This window comes from Phoxinus phoxinus (genome assembly GCF_949152265.1).
Source record: "Phoxinus phoxinus genome assembly, chromosome: 20".
Taxonomy (NCBI): Eukaryota; Metazoa; Chordata; class Actinopteri; order Cypriniformes; family Leuciscidae; genus Phoxinus; species Phoxinus phoxinus.
The window spans coordinates 30,901,769-30,923,928 of NC_136895.1; the positions used below are offsets into that span (position 1 = coordinate 30,901,769).

The window sequence follows — 22,160 nt, forward strand, 5'->3', positions numbered from 1 at the left end:
CGTTATCAGCAAAAATATATACCGATAGTTTTTCTGGTTGCGTCCGTTGCTGGAGCGGCTGAGAAGCGCACGCTGTCATTCATTACACAGTGTAAGAGCTGAGAAGGGTCTGCTGGCATGATGCAGTACAAGAGCGGCCTCTAGAGGTGTAATAAAAATTCGTGCCTCGTGTTGTTTATTTCGACACGTGATTCTGCGTGCTGCACTGAGAGCACATGCTGCGTGGAAAGCGCTGACATCAGATGCGCGTTTAAAGCACCGACAGCTAAAAGGTAGCCTATGTATTGTCACGGGGTGAAGAATCACACGACAAGGACTGTTTCAATAAATGCCCAGAGGGTGGATTTATTGACACACAAATGGTGAAAAGGTGACAAACATGTGTAGAAGTGCGCTGGTGCAGTCTGTGCTCTCCGCCTTGATCCTTGTGCAGGGTGCTCGTGCTCGATGGCGGCTATCCGGTCACACGCTGCTGTCTACAGGGATTGAGAGAGAGAGAGATTAGCTGCAGTCTTTCTGGAGGTTGAACTCTCTGTGGCAAGAACTGCTGGGCTTATAATGCTGCCGGCTGACGAGCTGCAGCTGGGACCGATCAGCCGGTAACGAGGAAGTGCAGGTGTTCTGCCTCCGTTTCCAGGGCGACGCTGATGAGATACCAGGACGCTCGTCACACTCCCCCCCCCCCTAAGCGTCGTCCTGGTCCTGTTGGAAACATGAGACAGTAGGGGATTAATAGGGGGTGGGTGGGGAGTGACCCCTGACAGACCTGCAAAAGCTGCCCAGATCCGTGAGAGACCGTCAGCGTTGGCGTGCGCGGCCCCTGCGCGGTGACGCACAACGAAGTGGAAGTCCTGGAGCGCGAGGAACCAACGAGTCACCCTGGCATTGGTGTCTTTGGCACGGGCCATCCACTGGAGGGGCGCGTGGTCGGTGACAAGGGTGAATTTTCGACCAAGGAGATAGTAGCGCAGCTCGAGGACTGCCCACTTGACGGCTAGAGCTTCCTTTTCCACAGCGGCTGGGGTCAACTTCTTGCTGATATACAGGACAGGATGCTCCTCCCCTTCTTGCACTTGAGACAGGACGGCTCCTAGTCCCGTGTCGGAGGCATCCGTCTGCAGCAGGAAGTGGCAGCTAAAATCTGGGGCTCGGAGGACAGGCTCGGACGTGAGGGCTTCCTTGAACCTTTGGAAGGCCTCTTCCGATGCTGACGACCACTGCACCTTCTCCGGCTGCCCCTTCCTGGTCAGATCTGTCAGGGAGGTGGCTAAGGAGGAGAAGTTAGGGATGAAGCAGCGATAATACCCCGCCAACCCCAAGAAGGCACGTACCTGGGTTTTTGTCGTCGGTCTCGGGGCGGAGCGTATGGCTTCCACCTTTTTCTCCTGTGGGCGAATCAGTCCTCGGCCCACTTGGAACCCCAGGTACTTTGCCTCTGAGAGTGCAAGGTGGCACTTGCGGGGGTTGGCGGTGAGTCCAGCCCTCCGGAGTTCGGAAAGCACCCTCCGCAATCTCTCTAGATGATCCTCCCACGAAACGGAGTGGACCACCACGTCGTCCAGGTAGGCTGCAGCATACGCTTGATGGGGCCGTAAGAGGATGTCCATCATACACTGGAACGTGGCGGGTGCCCCGTGGAGGCCGAAGGGAAGGGTCCGGTATTGCCAGTGGCCACTAGGGGTGGAAAAAGCAGTTTTAGGTTTGGCATTTTCTGAAAGGGGTACCTGCCAATAACCCTTTGTGAGGTCCAGCGTTGAGATGAACCGGGCCCTTCCCAACCGATCCAGAAGCTCGTCCACCCGCGGCATGGGGTAGCCGTCAAACTGAGAGACTTCATTCATGCGGCGATAGTCGTTGCAGAAACGGAGGGTGCCATCTGGTTTCGGGACCAGGACGATCGGACTGGACCATGGGCTGCGTGAAGGCTCGATCACCCCTAACTTCAGCATCTGGTGTATTTCCTCCTCGATAGCTCGCCGACGAGCTTCAGGGACCCGATAGGGCCGTTGCCTGACGATGACTCCGGGAGGCGTCTGGATATCATGCTGGATGACGTTGGTCTGCCCGGGAAGAGGGGAGAACACATCAGAGAACTGACCGATCAGGTGCTGCAGCTCTCCCTTCTGGGCGGCCGAGAGGTGGGGATTGGTGTCTACCACTATGGGTTCTGTAGAGGCGAGGGCGACGAGCTGGTCCCTAGTCCCAACCCACTTTTTCAGCAAGTTGACGTGGTACAGCTGCTCCGTTCTTCGCCGGCCTGGTTGGCGGATTCGATAAGTCACCGGGCCGATCTTCTCCAGCACTGTGTACGGCCCTTGCCAGGTAGCAAGGAATTTGCATGCGGCTGTGGGGACTAGAACCATGACCCGATCGCCGGGACGGAATTCCCGTGGCTGGGTCGCCCGGTTGTAGTGACGCTGTTGAGCCTGCTGCGCTTTGCTTAGGTGTTCCCGGACTAATGGCATGACCCAGTCAATCCTTTCCCTCATCTCCCTTACGTGCTCGATGACTGAACGATGAACTGCCGGCTGCTGCTCCCAGGCTTCCTTCGCCACATCCAGGAGGCCCCGTGGTTGTCGACCAAAGAGGAGCTCGAACGGGGTGAAGCCAGTTGAGGCTTGGGGAACCTCACGGATGCCGAAGAGGACGTAGGGGATCATGAGGTCCCAGTCACGCCTGTCTTCAGCCACGACCCGTCTTAGCATCTGCTTCAGAGTCTGGTTAAAACGTTCGACCAGACCATCCGTTTGTGGGTGGTAGACCGTGGTCCTCAACTGCTTCACCTTCAGCAGCCGGCAGAGGTCAGCCATTAGCCGGGACATAAAGGGAGTTCCCTGATCGGTCAGGATCTCCGCTGGGATGCCAACTCGGCTAGACAACAGGAAGAGCTCCTGAGCGATGGTTTTTGCTGTGGCCTTCCGCAGGGGGATAGCTTCTGGGTACCGGGTGGCATAGTCAACGATCACCAGGATGTGTTCATGTCCCCGGGCAGACTTAGGCAACGGCCCCACAAGGTCCATCCCGGTGCGCTCGAAGGGCACCTCGATGATGGGTAGCGGTATCAGCGGGCTGAGGGGAGGCTTCCTGGGTGACGTTACCTGGCAGGTGGGGCAGGCCCCACTACATTTATACACTACATTTGTTTGCCTACTACAACAGTATGTTTGTTTGCCTTCGAGGCTGAGAGGACGCTAACATTAGAAGTACCTCAAGCGGTTAAAACACTGACAAAAATAAACGTAAGTCCCACCCGAATGTTTAATGTCACAATTGTTACCTCTATTTGCATTAGTTTTTATCCAGCTGGTCACTTTTATGCACTTAATATGCAGAGAAGTTGCATATTTAAAGCTAGAGACGTAAGATAGCAAACTGATATGTTCATACAGCCGACAGAAACATAAATCAGAAAAGCATTCGATTTCGGTTATTTTTTCATCATCACTTTAAAGGTGCATAGCGCAACTTTTTGCAGAACTATGCCACCTCTGGCGGCAAGCGAAACTGCAGCCAGAGATGTGCACGCACTAGACAAAAGTTTTCTTTTGTTTATCTTACGTGGAGTTTGCGTTGGTGTTTGAAATGAACTACAAGCAGGTCTCTTACAATCCATCTTCTACGGAGAATGCCGGCGAATACACAAACCTGCCAGTCATAGCAATGTGAGCGTGCCGTGAACGCGCATGACGTCACGCCCAGTCTAAAATTTCGGCCCGAATCCCTCTTATTTATTTTACTTTACAGGATTATAGAGACAATCTCAGTGATCAGAGAAGGGCTCATTCAGCCCATCAGGCAATTGTTTAAAGGGGTCATGACATGAGAAACCAAATTTGCCTTGATCTTTTGGTATATAAGAGGTCTTTGTACCATTAAAACGTCCTGCAAGTTTCATAGCTTAAGACTTCCTCCCCATTATAAACGAATCATTTAATTAATCAAGCTCTAAATACAGCTCGTTCTGGATCCATGGTAAGAAGTGACGTCACGGTACGAAGTGACGTACCAGCGTTTGCATACGACCGCCTCCAGCACAAGACAACTACGCTTTAAGAGCAAGACAACTACGCTCATTTCGTATCGTTGTCGCGCCCGCGCGCCTCACAAGTGTTCAGTCGACGGACAGTGTCTGTGTACAGGGAAGTTACGATGCCGCAGATGTGCTGTTCCTGGCTGTGGACAAACAACATCTTTGAATACGCTGCGAAAGATCCAGACGTCAGGGAAAAATGGATGCACTTTATTTTTTGCGGACGTCTCAGTCACGGCAGTGTTAGTTTAAGCGTTTGTTCTATACATTTTAAGGATGACTGTTTTGAGCTTTGCCAGAAAACTGTTGCTCAAAGATAAGTCCGTGCCGACTATTCTGGGCTCAACATCGACGACGCAAACTGTAAGTAATGTATTTAAAACTTTAAACTACTTTTTAAATACGCTGAAAGATCCAGTCGTCAGGGAAAAATGGATGCACTTTATTTTTTGCGGACGTCTCAGTCACGGCAGTGTTCTATACATTTAAGGATGACTGTTTTGAGGAAAAAATCCCAATATGATGCTTGGCTTTGCCAGAAAACTGTTGCTCAAAGATAAGTCCGTGCCGAATATTCTGGGCTCAACAACGACGACGCAAACTTACTTTTTACCATGGCTAATATAAACACATTTGTATAAGAGAATCTTGAAAATATGTCGCCTTTCTAGTAGGCCTACATGTGATAGAAAATTAAAAATGTTGCCTTGATCAATGCTGCATCTTCAAATATGGCCTGTGCATGCATTTTTGTCCGTGGTACACTCTATCATTTCATTGGAATTAGTTAAATAATGTTAAACTGTTAGCAAATTAAGCTATAGGATAATTATGCAACAATAATCCGTTTTCAAGTGTCTCTCGGGTTAATTTTTTTTTATTAATTCAAAATAGTTTCACTTTCCATGTGGACACGGGCTGATCCAGTCTTCGTTGTTGTGGTGATGGTTAATTTTCCTCTGATACCGGCTCAAACATAAGGTTTTATCATTGCAAGAGCCATCGCTTCGCATGCATCACCCGCTATTAAACAGTTGCGCCGAATCCGCAAATGTTCTGGCTGGGGGCGTTAACAATTGATGCATAGGCACTGACGTTAGCCAATCATAGCAGTGGGCGTTAACACTGAACTCTTAAAGGGGAAACACCCCCAAAACAGACTGTTTGAATCAGAGGATGAGAAACAGGGTGGGAAAAGGTCATAAATCACTACATTTTAAAAGTTTTTTGTAAAAAATGCTTTAAGCATGTATGGGTTAGAAAATGGGTTTTTTTAACATGAAAAGTTGCTTAATGCACCTTTAATACATGTTTTGTTATTTTGATTAAGATAATCATCAAGTGTTTATAAAATAGAAGCAAAAGTGTGAGACTATATATTTAATATTTATGTCATTGTCATTTCAATGCTCTGGCGTTGTAGATATATTTAAGCATGACTGTTTGGATTTATATGATAACACTTACAATAAAATTCCATATGTAACATTAACTAAGGTTAATAACTGCTGCTGTATAAGGATTGTTCATTATTTGTTTATTAACATGTACTAATACATTTTTAAATTAAGGTTTTTGTTTGTTAACCATAGTTAATGCACTATCAAACTAACATGAATGATCAAGGTGCAATTGTATTGCTCAAATATTATACCAAATATTATAATATCATATATACAAATATATAATATATGTTACTTTTGGTAACGCTTTAGATTACAGCCCGGAAAGTACTGCGTAATTACAATGAAATTACAGTGTAACTTTCGGTAATTACAGTGTACCTATAAAGTACTTATGTGTAAGTATAGGGGAACAATATGTAAAGTCTTGGGAATAAAGGGGTAACAACCAGGAAAATACTGCGTAATTAAAACTAAATTACAGTGTAACTTTCGGTAATTACAGTGTACCTATAAAGTACGTACGTGTAATTATATAGAGGAACAATGTAAAGTTTTGGAATAAAGGGGTAACAACCAGGAAAAAAAAATTTATTTAGGCAAATTATTAAGTATTTTAGAACTACGGGGTACTTATACTATAATACAATCTTACTTTTGGGAGCAATTTAGCGAGTAGGCTACATACACTGCACCTTTTTGTAATAATAGTGTATACAAATACATAAAGGCTTTTTTCAAATTACGGGGTAGCCTATCTGTGCATTTACAAAGTAGGCTAATATGTTTTTATTGCAAAGGTGCACTGATTAAGTTGTTTCAAGGCAAGTAAAACTATTGCAACTTTTTTTTTTTTTTAAATGCTGGGGAAATATACTCTTGTTTCATGTAGTTACAGGGTAAGTATGACATTGCGGGCCGTAAATTAAAGTGGTGCTTCTTACCCTCTTGTTTCATGTAGTTACAGGGTAAGTATGACATTGCGGGCCGTAAATTAAAGTGGTGCTTCTTACCCTCTTGTTTCTTGTAGTTACAGGGTAAGTATGACATTGCGGGCCGTAAATTAAAGTGGTGCTTCTTACCCTCTTGTTTCATGTAGTTACAGGGTAAGTACAATAAAAACACATGTAAACACACAATCTGATATCACTTGGAAAACTTTATTTGAAAAACAACTTATTTTAAAACGGATTTACAACACTTTCTCTTGCTTGGTTTCCTCCTCCTCTTGTTCCTCTTCTTCTTTCTTTCCACTGATAAATCTTAAGAAGGAATCCCATGTCTCTTGCTATTCTGTATTATGTGTTAAAAGAAAATACAGTACAGAAATGTCCTCACCATTTACTCATCTTTTACCCTCATGTCATCCGAGATGTATATGAATTTCCTTCTTCAGATTAACACAATTTTTTTTTTTAGAAAAATATATAATCTCTGTGAATGCATAATGCAAGCCCATGTGTTCCTAAAAGTTGACATCAAACAGCACATACAGCAATAACTAAAGTAATCCATACGACCCCAATGGATGAATCAATGTCTTCTGAAGTGAGACGATAAGTGTTTGTAAGAAAAATACCAAATATTTAAACATTTTAAAGACTATCGCTTCCGTTCCGACCAACTGTCACTTGCGCGTGCATGAGAGGGTTGAGTTCACGCTTGACACGCGTGACGTAAGCGCGCCGAGAAACCGAATGTCGATTTTTTTATTTTTTTATTTTTTATTAATGCTCACAACAAAATACAAACAATAACACATAATAATAATGAAAAACAAACAATACAGAAGAACAGAGATGGCAGTTCTCGCGCGAGTTTCACATCTAACTCCCGCGAGAACGTAATGAACGCGTGAAGCTTCACCAAACACGAAGCCAAGCCGACTCTCATGCACTCGCTGGACGCTGGTGACAGTTGGTCGGTAGCGAAAAGATGAGTAAATTACGAGAACATTTCTGGGTGTACTGTATTTTCTTTTAATACATAATACAGAATAGCAAAAGACTCATTCTTAAGATTAGGCTAATCAGTGGAATGATAGAAAAAGAAGAAGAGGAACAAGAGGAGGAGGAGGAAGTAGGAAGCCATGCAAAAATGTATACTTTCTGTCAGGACTTTAGTATTTGAAATGAAAAGTTGATTTTAAAAAAGGAATAAAGAATAATAAGTGTAATATGTTGTAAATCTTTTTTGAAATAAGTTGTTTTTCAAATAAAGTTTTCCAAGTGATATCAGATTGTGTGTTTACATGTGTTTTTATTGTACTTACCCTGTAACTACAAGAAACAAGAGGGTAAGAAGCACCACTTTAATTTACGGCCCGCAATGTCATACTTACCCTGTAACTACAAGAAACAAGAGGGTAAGAAGCACCACTTTAATTTACGGCCCGCAATGTCATACTTACCCTGTAACTACAAGAAACAAGAGTATATTTCCCCAGCATTTAAAAAAAAAAAAAAGTTGTAGTTTTACTTGCCTTGAAACAACTTAATCAGTGCACCTTTGCAATAAAAACAAATGAGCCTACTTTATAAATGCACTGATATATAGGCTACCCCGTAATTTGAAAAAAGCCTTTATGTATCTGTATACACTATTATTACAAAAAGGTGTATGTAGCCTACTCGCTAAATTGCTCCCAAAAGTAAGATTGTATTATAGTATAAGTACCCCGTAGTTCTAAAATACTTACAGTATAAATAATTTGCCTAAATAAATTTTTTTTTTTCCTGGTTGTTACCCCTTTATTCCAAAACTTTACATTGTTCCTCTATATAATTACACGTACGTACTTAATAGGTACACTGTAATTACCGAAAGTTACACTGTAATTTAGTTTTAATTACGCAGTATTTTCCTGGTTGTTACCCCTTTATTCCCAAGACTTTACATATTGTTCCCCTATACTTACACATAAGTACTTTATAGGTACACTGTAATTACCGAAAGTTACACTGTAATTTCATTGTAATTACGCAGTACTTTCCGGGCTGTAATCTAAAGCGTTACCTTACTTTTTTATTCACTAAGTTGGCTTGAAAAAGAACAGTTAAACAGTTTTTAAATGTAACTGGTTTTATTTGTTATTTAGAGTATTACTTTTTGTTTCAGTTTGAATTAATGTCTTTTATTGACTTCAATATTTATTCATATTATATATTTATTTCATTTAGCATGTTTTCATGGTTCAATACAGTTTTATTATTTTTATAATAAAGTTCAGCACTGTTTTACTTGGAGTGTTATGTTTGTTTTTATCCAGTATCAATTTAAAAAAACTATCGGTTCATTAATCGGTTATCGGCAAGTATGGCCCAACCTAGCTATCGTTATCGGTAAAATCCACTATCGGTCGACCTCTAATAATCGATACGCTGGAGCTTAATATCGATATTTTAATGAATAAAATAAGGCACTCTTAATAGATTCCCCTGCTCCCAGCGTCGCTACTTCATGGCTCCTTGAGGTGGCGCTCAACACATGAATGAGGGAAACGTGAGCATGAGTTAACTAGCCTAAGAAATTAGCTTTTTAATTTCTCATATTTAATAATGAGAAATAGTGTTTCTTAAAATACCACCACAGCTGGAAAAAAATCCTAGAGGAAACACTTACCCTACTACAAACACTAAATCTGATTAACTGCTTTATAACCTTAATGTTCTTCAGCCTCACTAATGAAGAATGAGGAATAAACACCAACCTCTTTGTTCTTCAGTGTGTTTCATTCTGCAGTGTTCTGGATCTCTCCTGTTCTCACTGTCCTTCAATAAACTCTGTCTTTGCAGATTTCAGCTCTTCCTGATGGTGTGATGCTCGTCTTCACTTGTAGCTGATGGGAATATTCCAGCATTTATTGGTGAATTGCAGTGGGAGGAGCTTCACTGAATGAGGAGGGGCTTCACTGAAGGAGGAGGAGCAGATCTGACAAAATCTAAAAGAAATCACTTACTGAGTTTATATTTTTATACTAATTCACACATTTTAAATGTATGTTCACCTATTCATCTATTAATGAAACATTAAACTTTTATCTTACCTCTAATTAATATATAAACAAAGAAATGTAGAAAAAAACAATTAAAAGATACCAAATATAAACAATGCAAGAATAAAAAATGAAATTACAAACATATAGAAATATATTTTTACAAATTGCCAAGAAACAAATAACCCAACTGTTTAACACCTTGTTTTTGTTTATGTACTTTAGTTTTGTGTTTAACTTTTATATGAAACACGATAATGCATAAATAAATGCTGTAATGAAACTTACCTACATCTAGTAGATGTCACAGTATCTGATCGTGTCGTTTGCACTGCCTGCTCCGCCCTGGTCTCCTGCTCCGCCCTGGTTGCCTGCTCCGCCCTGGTTGCCTGCTCCGCCCTGGTCGCCTGCACTGCCTGCTCCGCCCTGGTCGCCTGCTCCGCCCTGGTCGCCTGCACTGCCTGCTCCGCCCTGGTCTCCTGCTCCGCCCTGGTCTCCTGCTCCGCCCTGGTTGCCTGCTCCGCCCTGGTCGCCTGCACTGCCTGCTCCGCCCTGGTCGCCTGCTCCGCCCTGGTCGCCTGCACTGCCTGCTCCGCCCTGGTCTCCTGCTCCGCCCTGGTCTCCTGCTCCGCCCTGGTCTCCTGCTCCGCCCTGGTCGCCTGCTCCGCCCTGGTCTCCTGCTCCGCCCTGGTTGCCTGCTCCGCCCTGGTCGCCTGCACTGCCTGCTCCGCCCTGGTCTCCTGCTCCGCCCTGGTCGCCTGCACTGCCTGCTCCGCCCTGGTCTCCTGCTCCGCCCTGGTCGCCTGCACTGCCTGCTCCGCCCTGGTCGCCTGCTCCGCCCTGGTCGCCTGCACTGCCTGCTCCGCCCTGGTCGCCTGCTCCGTCCTGGTCGCCTGCACTGCCTGCTCCGCCCTGGTCGCCTGCTCCGTCCTGGTCGCCTGCACTGCCTGCTCCGCCCTGGTCTCCTGCTCCGCCCTGGTCGGCTGCACTGCCTGCTCCGCCCTGGTCGCCTGCTCCGCCCTGGTCGCCTGCACTGCCTGCTCCGCCCTGGTCTCCTGCTCCGCCCTGGTCTCCTGCTCCGCCCTGGTCTCCTGCTCCGCCCTGGTCGCCTGCACTGCCTGCTCCGCCCTGGTCGCCTGCTCCGCCCTGGTTGCCTGCTCCGTCCTGGTCGCCTGCACTGCCTGCTCCGCCCTGGTCGACTGCTCCGCCCTGGTTGCCTGCTCCGCCCTGGTCGCCTGCACTGCCTGCTCCGCCCTGGTCTCCTGCTCCGCCCTGGTCTCCTGCTCCGCCCTGGTTGCCTGCTCCGCCCTGGTCGCCTGCACTGCCTGCTCCGCCCTGGTCGCCTGCTCCGCCCTGGTCGCCTGCACTGCCTGCTCCGCCCTGGTCTCCTGCTCCGCCCTGGTCTCCTGCTCCGCCCTGGTCTCCTGCTCCGCCCTGGTCGCCTGCTCCGCCCTGGTCTCCTGCTCCGCCCTGGTTGCCTGCTCCGCCCTGGTCGCCTGCACTGCCTGCTCCGCCCTGGTCTCCTGCTCCGCCCTGGTCGCCTGCACTGCCTGCTCCGCCCTGGTCTCCTGCTCCGCCCTGGTCGCCTGCACTGCCTGCTCCGCCCTGGTCGCCTGCTCCGCCCTGGTCGCCTGCACTGCCTGCTCCGCCCTGGTCGCCTGCTCCGTCCTGGTCGCCTGCACTGCCTGCTCCGCCCTGGTCGCCTGCTCCGTCCTGGTCGCCTGCACTGCCTGCTCCGCCCTGGTCTCCTGCTCCGCCCTGGTCGGCTGCACTGCCTGCTCCGCCCTGGTCGCCTGCTCCGCCCTGGTCGCCTGCACTGCCTGCTCCGCCCTGGTCTCCTGCTCCGCCCTGGTCTCCTGCTCCGCCCTGGTCTCCTGCTCCGCCCTGGTCGCCTGCACTGCCTGCTCCGCCCTGGTCGCCTGCTCCGCCCTGGTTGCCTGCTCCGTCCTGGTCGCCTGCACTGCCTGCTCCGCCCTGGTCTCCTGCTCCGCCCTGGTCTCCTGCTCCGTCCTGGTCGCCTGCACTGCCTGCTCCGCCCTGGTCGACTGCTCCGCCCTGGTTGCCTGCTCCGCCCTGGTCGCCTGCACTACCTGCTCCGCCCTGGTCTCCTGCTCCGCCCTGGTCGCCTGCACTGCCTGCTCCGCCCTGGTCGCCTGCACTGCCTGCTCCGCCCTGGTCTCCTGCTCCGCCCTGGTCTCCTGCTCCGCCCTGGTCTCCTGCTCCGCCCTGGTCGCCTGCACTGCCTGCTCCGCCCTGGTCGCCTGCTCCGCCCTGGTCTCCTGCTCCACACTGGTCGCCTGCACTGCCTGCTCCACACTGGTTACCTGCACAGCCTGCTCCGTCCTGGCCTCCCGTCCTACCGCAGACTCCAGGCCCTCTTCCGCTCCACAGGCCTGGCCCTCCATCCTGGGCCCGCCTCCACTCCACCACCCTCCTGAACTTTTGCCTGAGGAGCGTCTGGAATCTGCTCCTTAAGTGGGGGGCTATGGCTCTTGTCTTGTGTGGACTTTTGCTATTTCCTGTTCTGTGCCATGTTTTGTAGCTGTTTGCTGTTCCTTGTTCCTGTCCTGAGTTCCATGTTCTGTTGTTTGCCCTGGATTACCTGTTTGTTTCATTAAAGTAGTGCTTGCATGTGGATTCTCTCTCCGCTTCGTCCTTGCCTCATCGTTACAGCTGCACTCGTGCTGACTCTTATTCTGCCTGATAGAATTAAAAAACTGGGGTACGCTCAAGCTCAAACTGGTGCACAACGTTTTACTACGGTTTCCTGGAAACGGTGTGCAATGGTGAGCAACGGGTTGGAGGTCAGAGGTCATCTAGTCTGGGGGGGTCTTAAGGGGTAGCGAATAAATCGAAGTTAGCAGCAAAGGGATCCTTTATCTGTGGAATGCGAGACAATGAGAAACTCTGCAGGGAAAAGGACCTTGGAAAACAGTATAAAGATTGTATATTTTCTGTGTCTCAAGGTCTAACTCACTCCAGTGTAGCAACTGTGTGGCGACTGAACCTTCTTGCTAGAATAAATACTTTTTAAAAGACTATTTGATTCAGAGTGTCTCTTCAGTGATAATGTGATAATGTTTATTGGGAATATTTGCCACAACATCCTTCATCCTGAAATGCGAGGCAAATGTTGGATCACAATAATTAGGAACCGTAGTTTCCACAAATCCCTTCACTCGATTGGGATGTTCTCTTTTATTCTGTACGGCAAGGGCAGTGACTGAAGTTAGTGACATCGAGCGTATTTGGCAGTTTTAACACACATTTATACCGATTTCCCGAAAATTCTTCAAAAAGAACACAATGGCCTTCCCAGCTTCCGTAGTTACAACTCTTGCGTCATCAGAACAGGATATTCAACGCACCACCGTTTCCATTTAAAAAACGCTTTGCAACTATTTGTCGGGGCTGAACGCAGCCCTGTACTGAATGTGGAGCGGTTTGACCAATCAGATTAAAGGGGCGTTTTAGCACCGCCCCAATGTGCAAATGAAATATTGAAGCCATAAACCAATTTGTTAACCACAAACGAAACATGAGAAATCGAGCCAAAATCTCATTTTCAGTTTTTTAGACTAAACGAAAAAACTAATAAACAAGCTGTCTTTTCACGTCGCGTTATTTCATTCCAAACAGGAAACAGTAAATACTTATTCAGTCTCAGTAAACCATGTGTACCAAACAATCATAAAACAAAGAAGAATTATATCTTACAGATGTTGTTGTTGTGGGAATAGTCCTCTCAAATTACGAGTCAAGAACACTGAACACTGAGGGCGCATTTACTTGCCCAGGCTTATGGTTGAGCTAGCAGTTAGTGTGCCTTGTTTTACTGTAATCTTGCATTTTAATTGTCTTTTGGTTTGGTGTTTTCATTGAGAAAACAAAATAACAAAAGAAAAGATTAAAATTGCTACTACAAGCTCAACATAATAACTGTAATAAAACATGGAGAGAGTCTTGAACCTAAAAGTGAGAAAACTTTATTGATAAAATCAAGCAATAATAGCAAATGGACAGAACACACAATCTCTGACACCAGTATTTTCTGATGTACAGATATAAAAACGCTTTGATGTCATTTGCTCAGCTTCTTTCCAGAGTGGATTTTCATGTGTCGCTTTAGGTTTGTTTTTTGTGTGTAACTCTTCCCGCACTGATCACACGAGTTCTCTCCAGTGTGGATCCCCTCATGTGATCTCAGATATTCTGACCGACGGAATCTCTTGTCGCAGTGTGAACACTTGTAAGGTTTCTCTCCAGTGTGGATCCCCTCGTGTGTTTTCACATGTTCTGACCGAGTGAATGTTTTGTCGCAGTGTAAACACCTGTAAGGTTTCTCTCCAGTGTGGATCCCCTCGTGTGATTTCAGATGTTCTGACCGACGGAATCTCTTGTCGCAGTGTGAACACTTGTAAGGTTTCTCTCCAGTGTGGATTCTCTGGTGCCGTTTCAAAGCTTCAGCTCTACTAAAAGTCTTCCCACACTCAAAGCACAAGTGATTTCTTACACAAGTATGTATTTTCCAATGTACTTTTAAATTGTGCAGTTGTGAAAAACTCTTTCCACACAAAGAACATGAATGTGGTTTCTCCTGTGAATGAACTAACATGTGGCTCTTCAGGCCTGAAGCCCTCAAAAATGTTTTGCCACATTGATCACATTCATGCAGTTTCTCTCCAGTGTGGATGATCATGTGTTGCTTAAGGTGAACCTGTAGCATAAAACTCTTCCCACACTGATCACATTCATGCAGTTTCTCTCCAGTGTGGATGATCATGTGATCCTTAAGACATCCTTGTTTCGTAAAACTCTTCCCACACTGATCACATGTGAACGGCCTCTCTCCAGTGTGGATCCTCATGTGTTGCTTAAAGTTTCCTTGTCGTGAGAAACTCTTCCCACACTGATCACATGTGAACGGTTTCTCTCCAGTGTGGATCCTCTCGTGAATCGTGAGATTCAGTTTTTGTGTGAAACTCTTTCCACACTGACTGCAGGTGAAACATTTCTTGTCTCTTCTTTTCAGTAAAGAAACACTTTCAGTCTGTGAGTGAGTTTTTTCTCCAGTTTTGACATGATGATGTTTCTCTTCCTCTTCACTCTCCTCATTCTCCAGCATCAGGCCTGAAATTAAAGTAAGACTCATAAATAAATCATTTAAAAAATCAGAGACAAATGCGAAATGAAAGGACATAAAAGTGAACCTGGAGGTAAACAACAGCTACACAAAATCCAGATCATCCTGATGCATTTATATAAATCTCTTTCCATGAATGAGGTACATTGATCTTCCAGTTATTGGAAGATCGTTCACTCAACGGCTGGCTGTCTGGGTGGTGTCCGCAAAATAATATAGAATTCATAGACAATTGGAAAAGTTTTTGGGGGAGACCTGACCTGTTGAAAAGAGATGGTATTCATCTCTCCTGGGATGGTGCTGCTCTTCTCTCTAGTAATATGGCACATAGTCTTAGAACTCAAACATGACAATCTGGGGCTCAGGTCAGGAAGCAGACAAACTGGCTTAACCGACCGTCTGCTAGCGGCCTCACGTCACCAAGGTCAGATAAATCCCATCACATAGAGACAGGGGCGGATTGGCCATCTGGAGCACCGGGACTTTTCCCGGTGGGCCGCTGGCCAGTTTGGGCCGGCCTGGTACACAAATATATATATAAAAATATATTTAAAAAATGAAGGAAATCATAATATTACATTTCTTTTCTATGCAAATGTATGAGAGAGTCGATCGCGCGGGCGCGGCCGACGAGGAGTGTGTTTTGTGTGCAAGTGAGTGTATTGCCCTCCCTCCCTGTTAATTCGTTTGGTCTACTCCATTGCGTATCTTGAAACACGCCCCCTTTCACGTCCTCGAACACACCAAGCCGACGCTGGTGAACCGAACTAGCGCTGATGAACTCCGTTCATGTTAATATTGAAATATTCGCAGAGGAACACTCAGGTAAGATGACGTTACATTAGAACAGCCTTCTATCTGTACTGTTTTGACTTTGCTCGCTGTTTTGCTATTATTCTCGTGCACTGACTCGTTCAGTAAGCTGAACAGCCAATCAGAGTTCCCTCTTTCACCGACGGCCCGACGCCGATTCAACATGTCGAATCGGCCGAAAAAAAGCAGACGAGGACCAATTTCAGCCGACGGTGCGTAACACACTGAGAATTTTTTTTTTTAGTTATGCGTAATAATTAGCATTAGAGGTAGGTGCTGTTAAATGCTTCAAATGAACAAATTATACATTTGGCGCGAAGAGTAGCAGTTCAGCAGCTCTGATTGCTCTAGCTTCCCTAACTAGCTGATATGCGGTTTTGATAGTTTTATATTAATAATGTTGTTTCTTATTGTTCTTCTGTTTGTTTCCTTTTGTTTTACAAATATGACCTAATATATGTTGTGTTACTTAAAATAAATGTTTAAATAGCCTTTATTTTTGTATTGTGTTATATTTTTATGCTATAAGTGGTGTTAAAAATTATTCTGCACATTAATGTGCCAATGTGTTATGGTGTGGGATGTGGTGGGCTGCTGTGGGTCAGAAAGTCCAGGGCCACTTTTTGGTCCCAGTCCGCCCCTGCATAGAGACTCTTTCACCTAGATATCATCATATAGAGACTGTGTCTTGTTGTGGCAAAAACAATATTTAACAAACCAGCATTCCCAGGCAAAAGAGACGTCAAGATCCAAATTGTATTTAAAAGAAAATATACATTTATTCTTGCAAGAATAGTTCCCAATCTAGCCACACAGGCCAGCTGCAGGGTGGGGTCTGTTCCCCGAATTTGGGAATCCAAAAAACGTCCAAACCAATCTAAGGTTAAAAATGTAATTGATGTTCAACAAATAAAAAACATATATAATACGGATGAGCAAATGATAAAGCTTGGGTTGCTGAATATTCGATCTCTTACTTCAAAAGCGCTAATAGTTAATGATATGATTACAGATTATAACCTAGATGTGCTGTGTTTGACAGAAACCTGGCTAAAACCAAATGATTACATTGCTTTAAATGAGTCAACCCCACAAGATTACGGTTATAAACATGAACCTCGTCTGAAACGCAAAGGAGGAGGTGTTGCTGTAATTTATAGTCATATTTTCAAAACCACTAAGAAATCTAGTTTTAAATATAATTATTTTGAAGTGTTGGTGCTTAATGTAAAAATATATAGTGTAAACGATAAATCACGTTTGAATATCTGCTGGCTACTGTATACAGGCCACCAGGGTACCATACAGACTTTATCAAAGAATTTGCGGACTTTCTATCAGAATTAGTATTGGCTGCAGATAAAGTACTAATTGTTGGTGACTTTAATATACACATAGATAATGAAAAAGATTGGGATTGGCATTTAACGACATTGTAAACTCAATTGGAGTTAGACAACACGTGTCAGGACCGACTCATTGCCGTAATCATACTCTAGATCTAATACTAGCACATGGAATAGATGTTGATGCCGTTGAAATACTGCAGCAGAGCGATGACATCTCAGATCACTATCTAGTCTCGTGTAAATTACATTTAGCCAAGGCTGCAAAGCCGACTCCGTGTTATAAATATGCTAGACCGATCACTTCTGCCACTAAAGATTGCTTTATCAATAATCTTCCTAATCAGTTTCATCATCTCAGCATCCCGGATAGCTTAGAAGAACTTGATATTGCAACAGAAACTTTTAACTCTCTCTTTTCCAGCACTTTAGACACAGTTGCTCCGTTGCGCTTAAAGAAGATTAAAGAACATAGTCCAACGCTGTGGCACAACGAGCGCACTCACACACACACACTCTCACACACACACTCAGGCGCTTAAGAGAGCAGCCAGAAAAATGGAGCGCAACTGGAAGAAAACAAAACTAGAGGTATTTCGGATTTCATGGAAGGAGAGCTCGATTGCTTACAGAGAGGCTTTAAAAGCTGCTAGATCTGCTTATTTTTCAACCCTATTAGAAGAAAATAAACATAATCCTAGGTATTTATTTGAAACGGTGGCTAAACTAACTAAAAAGAAAGCTTCAAGCCCAGAAGTTTCCAAGCAACACAGCAATAATGACTTTATGAACTTCTTCACTTATAAGATCGATAATATCAGGGACAAAATTATAACTATGCAACCGTCTAATACAGTATCGCATCAGGAAGTGCATTGTAGTCTCCCTGAGGGAAAATTTTTATTCATTTATTGCTATAGGAGAGGAAGAATTTTGCAAACTTGTCAAATCATCTAAATCGACAACGTGTATGTTAGACCCTATACCGACTAAGCTGCTGAAAGGGATGCTTCCAGAGGTCATAGATCCTCTTCTAAATATCATTAATTCGTCTTTGTCTCTAGGATACGTACCAAAAACCTTTAAGCTAGCTATGATTAAACCGCTTGTTAAAAAACAGCAACTTGATCCTACAAAATTAGTCAATTAAAGGCCGATCTCGAATCTGTCTTTTTCTGTCAAAGATATTAGAAAAAGCAGTATCCTCACAACTGTGTTCCTTTCTAGAAAGAAACGATAGTACCGATAGTATCATAGTACCGAGACAGCTCTCGTTAGAGTCACAAATGATTTGCTCTTATCATCCGATCGTGGTTGTATCTCTCTATTGGTGTTACTTGATCTTAGTGCTGCATTTTACACCATTGACCACAACATCGTTTTATAGACTAGAAAACTATGTTGGCATTAGTGGAATTGCACTAGCATGGTTTAAATCATACTTATCTGACCGTTATCAGTTTGTAGCGGTAAATGACAAGATATCTTATCGATCACAAGTTCAGTATGGCGTACCACAAGGCTCAGTACTAGGGCCGCTGCTGTTCACTCTGTACATGCTACCATTAGGAGATATCATTAGGAAACATGGAATTAGCTTTCACTGTTATGCCGACGATACTCAGCTGTATATTTCTTCAAAACCTAACGAATCCTACCAATTCACAAAATTAACGGAATGCATAGCTGATATAAAAAATTGGATGACTAGTAATTTCCTACAACTAAATTCAGAAAAAACAGAGATTCTAATTATTGGACAAAAAACTTCCACACGTAATAACCTAGAGTACTGTCTAACACTTGATGGCTGCTCTGTTAAGTCTTCGTCGTCGGTTAGGAACCTGGGTGTGCTCTTTGATACCAATCTTTCATTTGAAAGTCACGTGTCTAGTATCTGTAAAACCGCATTTTTCCATCTTAAAAATATATCTAAATTACGCCATATGCTCTCATTGACAAATGCAGAACAATTAGTTCATGCGTTCATGACATCAAGGCTAGATTATTGTAATGCTCTACTGGGTGGTTGCCCTGCACGCTTAATAAACAAACTACAGCTAGTTCAAAACGCAGCAGCTCGAGTTCTTACCAGAACCAGGAACTATGACCATATTAGCCCTGTTCTGTCAACACTGCATTGGCTGCCTACTAAACGTTGTATACATTTTTTAGTACTTGAGCGAGCTCTTAACGCATTATAGTCCTTCACGTCTACTGCCATCTCAAAACTCCGGCCAGTTAATAATACCTAGAATATCAAAATCGACTGCTGGCGGTAGATCCTTTTCCTATTTAGCACCAAAACTTTGGAACAGTCTTCCTACCATTGTCCGGGTTAAAGACACATTAAAGACAGATTAAAGACTGTTCTGCCTTTAATGTTAAACCGGAGTCAGACAAAGATGGAGAGACTCAAGAAGAAGTGACAACATGTAGAAGCAACAGGACGTCTCTGAATGGTTAGTTGATGAATTTATGTTGCTGATGTGGAGTTAACTATCTTCAATTAGCATATTCTGTCATGGTAATCTATAAATCGCTCGTAGAAGAACTGTTGTGAGATGTACACAGAGTGACTTTCTATTGCATGTGAAAAGATGGATGGTAAAGTTTGAGCTGACTCACAAATGTGCTCGACTACAACATGGACTGCGTGTTCAGGGGGCGTGGTTTATGTAAATTTTAGGCTTGCTGATGTCACTAAACCCGGAGGAATGTCGTGTAGTTCCTACCAGCCGTTTGTTGTAGTCCTTTTCTTTAAAAGCAAATATCTCCCTTTGCTTTGAACTTTGAGCGTTGTAACTTTGCAGATGTTGTTTATGATCAAACACAGTGTTTCCGCTACATTCATTCTGCCGTGGTCGGCCGCCACACCAAAAATCCTCCCGCCACGGCTGCAGCTTCTCAGTGAGGTCCGATAATTGTGCATACTATTGTGTTATTGTTAAGCCCCACTAAAAGCATAAAAAACATTGTAAAGTTTTCCTGCACTATATTCCAAGACTTCTAAAGTCATTCGATAGCATAATGTGAGGTAAAAATTAATATTTAAGTCGTTAAGTTAAAGTTAATGAAAACTCATCTCTCCTCAGTCATTCTCCATTCAGAATTCAAACAGCGCGTCGCGTTCGGTTACGCTGTTAACATGGGTACGGGAAAAAATACGCACCGCAAACGCACTGAAAACGGAGTATGTGTGAAACGGGCGTAACACGATGACACTCTCCAAGATCAATGTTCACATTATTATACTTTATTTGTAGATAAAGGTCTATGGTTTGCATAAAATGACTTTATCTTGCTGGAGTTTATTGCGTTAGTTCTGTTAAGATTACAGCACTGGAGTAGAGAGCACTATGAATTGGCGCACTGTAACTGAAATTTTAAACTGATAAAAGAAAAGGCTCAATAAACTGTTGCATAGATATAAATTATAATACACTAAGCATCAAATATCTCTTCGCTTTGTGCTTTTAACTTTTCAATGCGACGCGCTGCACGCTGTGACTTTGAGTTGCTTCAAGTGCATCATTCGGCGCACGGGATGCGCATAATCGCTTTGCCGCTGTAAATTGGAACCTTTCATATTATAACTAGAAAAACTATTTTTCGATTAATCGTTTTTTAAAATGTAGTCAATTCAATATCGATTCTCAAAGGCTATGAATCGATTTTTTCCCCCATATTTATTTATATATCACCCAAAAGCCAGTATTAGTTTTCCTACACTTCATAGGCTTGCAGCCTCCATGTTACTCTAATGCTGTGAGATTATGTTTGTTTTATCTTAAACATAAAATAACCTGATCCTGTTTGATCAAGGCATGACTTTTTCAATAATACATTTTTCATCTTGCATCAAAATCCATTCATTGTATGCATTTGATATGGTTGGGTTCTGTTTTAATGTACCCAAGTGTACCTAAAATAATAAGAGTTTAATATACTGTTTTGTGGCTCTTCATTTCTTTTTATTAATTAACCACTCGTAAACTTATGTTCACTGTTCTTTTTTATAAATATAGGTTTTGTGTTAAATCTATATTCATTGAGTCGAATCGAGAATTGAGAGCTTGCGAACTGAAATCGAATTGGAACATCTGAATCGATACCCATCCCTAATTATAATACTTAGGGGAGGTTTAAACACCTGGGGCAAGGGGGCTTGGCCCATGGGAATATCACTCATGGGCGGCGCCCCCTCCCCCTCCCACCACAGCTGGAAAAAATCCTTGAGGAAACACTGAAACAGCAACATTACACACTAACTACAGTTAGAAAAGTGAAATCATACTTTACTACCCCTTTAAACTGTAACCAAAAAAACCACACACACACACACACACACACACACACACAGCTTCTTCAAGGTTGGATTTGGCCAGGCTCTAACTATAAACAGGAGAGTCCTCTCACAACATCCAGATAACACATTCTTTCTCTCAAGAACAGGACAGTTTTAATCTAAATGGAAGTATGGTTTAGTGGCCCCTGTGACCATAGTTGTCAGGGTACCCTACAAAAACAGATAAATGTATTGACACATGTTGAAGACCTTTCTTAACAAAACAAGTCCATATTTTCCATTCTGGATGCAGGGCTAAATAAGCAAGAACTGTTACTACATTCCTGGCATTTGAGCCAGACCCTTCCGTCAACTCTCAGATATTCAATACAGACATTAAAGAATACATGAAAATAACATTTCAGCAATTTCACAGTGGTAACTTCTATAACAAAGTAAAATCTCATAAGCCTGGAGAAGTCATTCAACTAATTTGATATTTAGAAGGAAAAATATGGATTAATACCCTGATTATAATCACTTATTCAATATACATTGAAGCAGCAGTGGATTCCAGAATCTACCCTTTCAGTAAAAACATAGTCAAAGAAGTTTGAATGTTTATCAAATCTGGTTTCACTGACCGTTTCATTAAAACAAAAACAAAAATTTTAGTTTCAGGCCCTATTTTGTATCCTGCACATAGAAAGTGTTGCATATATTATTTATTGGTTTAACAGTATTTTTTTTCACATCTCATTAAGTTTTTTTCCCCCTACTACAAACACTAAATCTGGTGAACTGCTTTATAACCTTAATGTTCTTCAACCAAATGAATGAAGAATGAGGAATAAACACCAACCTCTTTGTTCTTCAGTGTGTTTCATTCTGCAGTGTTCTGGATCTCTCCTGTTCTCACTGTCCTTCAATAAACTCTGTCTTTGCAGATTTCAGCTCTTCCTGATGGATTGATGCTCGATATTCCAGCATTTATTGGTGAATTGCAGTGGGAGGAGCTTCACTGAAGAAGGAGGAGCAGATCTGACAAAATCAAACAAGAAATTACTTACTGAGTTTATATTTTTATACTAATTCACATTAGAATTTTAATTATATATTCACCCATCTATCTATCTAGCAAAG

The 22,160-nt window shown here is 43.7% G+C and overlaps 1 protein-coding gene across 1 annotated transcript; it reads right to left on the reverse strand.

Annotated features, from left to right (window-relative positions):
* Positions 1-13,392: 13,392 nt before the first annotated feature.
* Positions 13,393-22,054, reverse strand: LOC306988165 (uncharacterized protein). Its single transcript, XM_079592955.1, has 2 exons — positions 21,880-22,054; positions 13,393-14,557 (listed from the first exon to the last, which is right to left on the reverse strand). The coding sequence occupies exons 1-2, from the start codon at positions 21,902-21,904 to the stop codon at positions 13,509-13,511; spliced, it is 1,074 nt and encodes a 357-aa protein (XP_079449081.1). The 5' UTR covers positions 21,905-22,054; the 3' UTR covers positions 13,393-13,508.
* Positions 22,055-22,160: the final 106 nt, after the last annotated feature.

Excerpts from the sequence above, each read along its gene's own strand:
- LOC306988165 (XM_079592955.1), bottom strand. The coding sequence starts at position 21,904 with ATGAAACACACTGAAGAACAAAGAG. Across the intron at positions 14,558-21,879 it reads ACACACTGAAGAACAAAGAG|GCCTGATGCTGGAGAATGAG; the intron begins GTTGGTGTTTAT and ends CTTTAATTTCAG.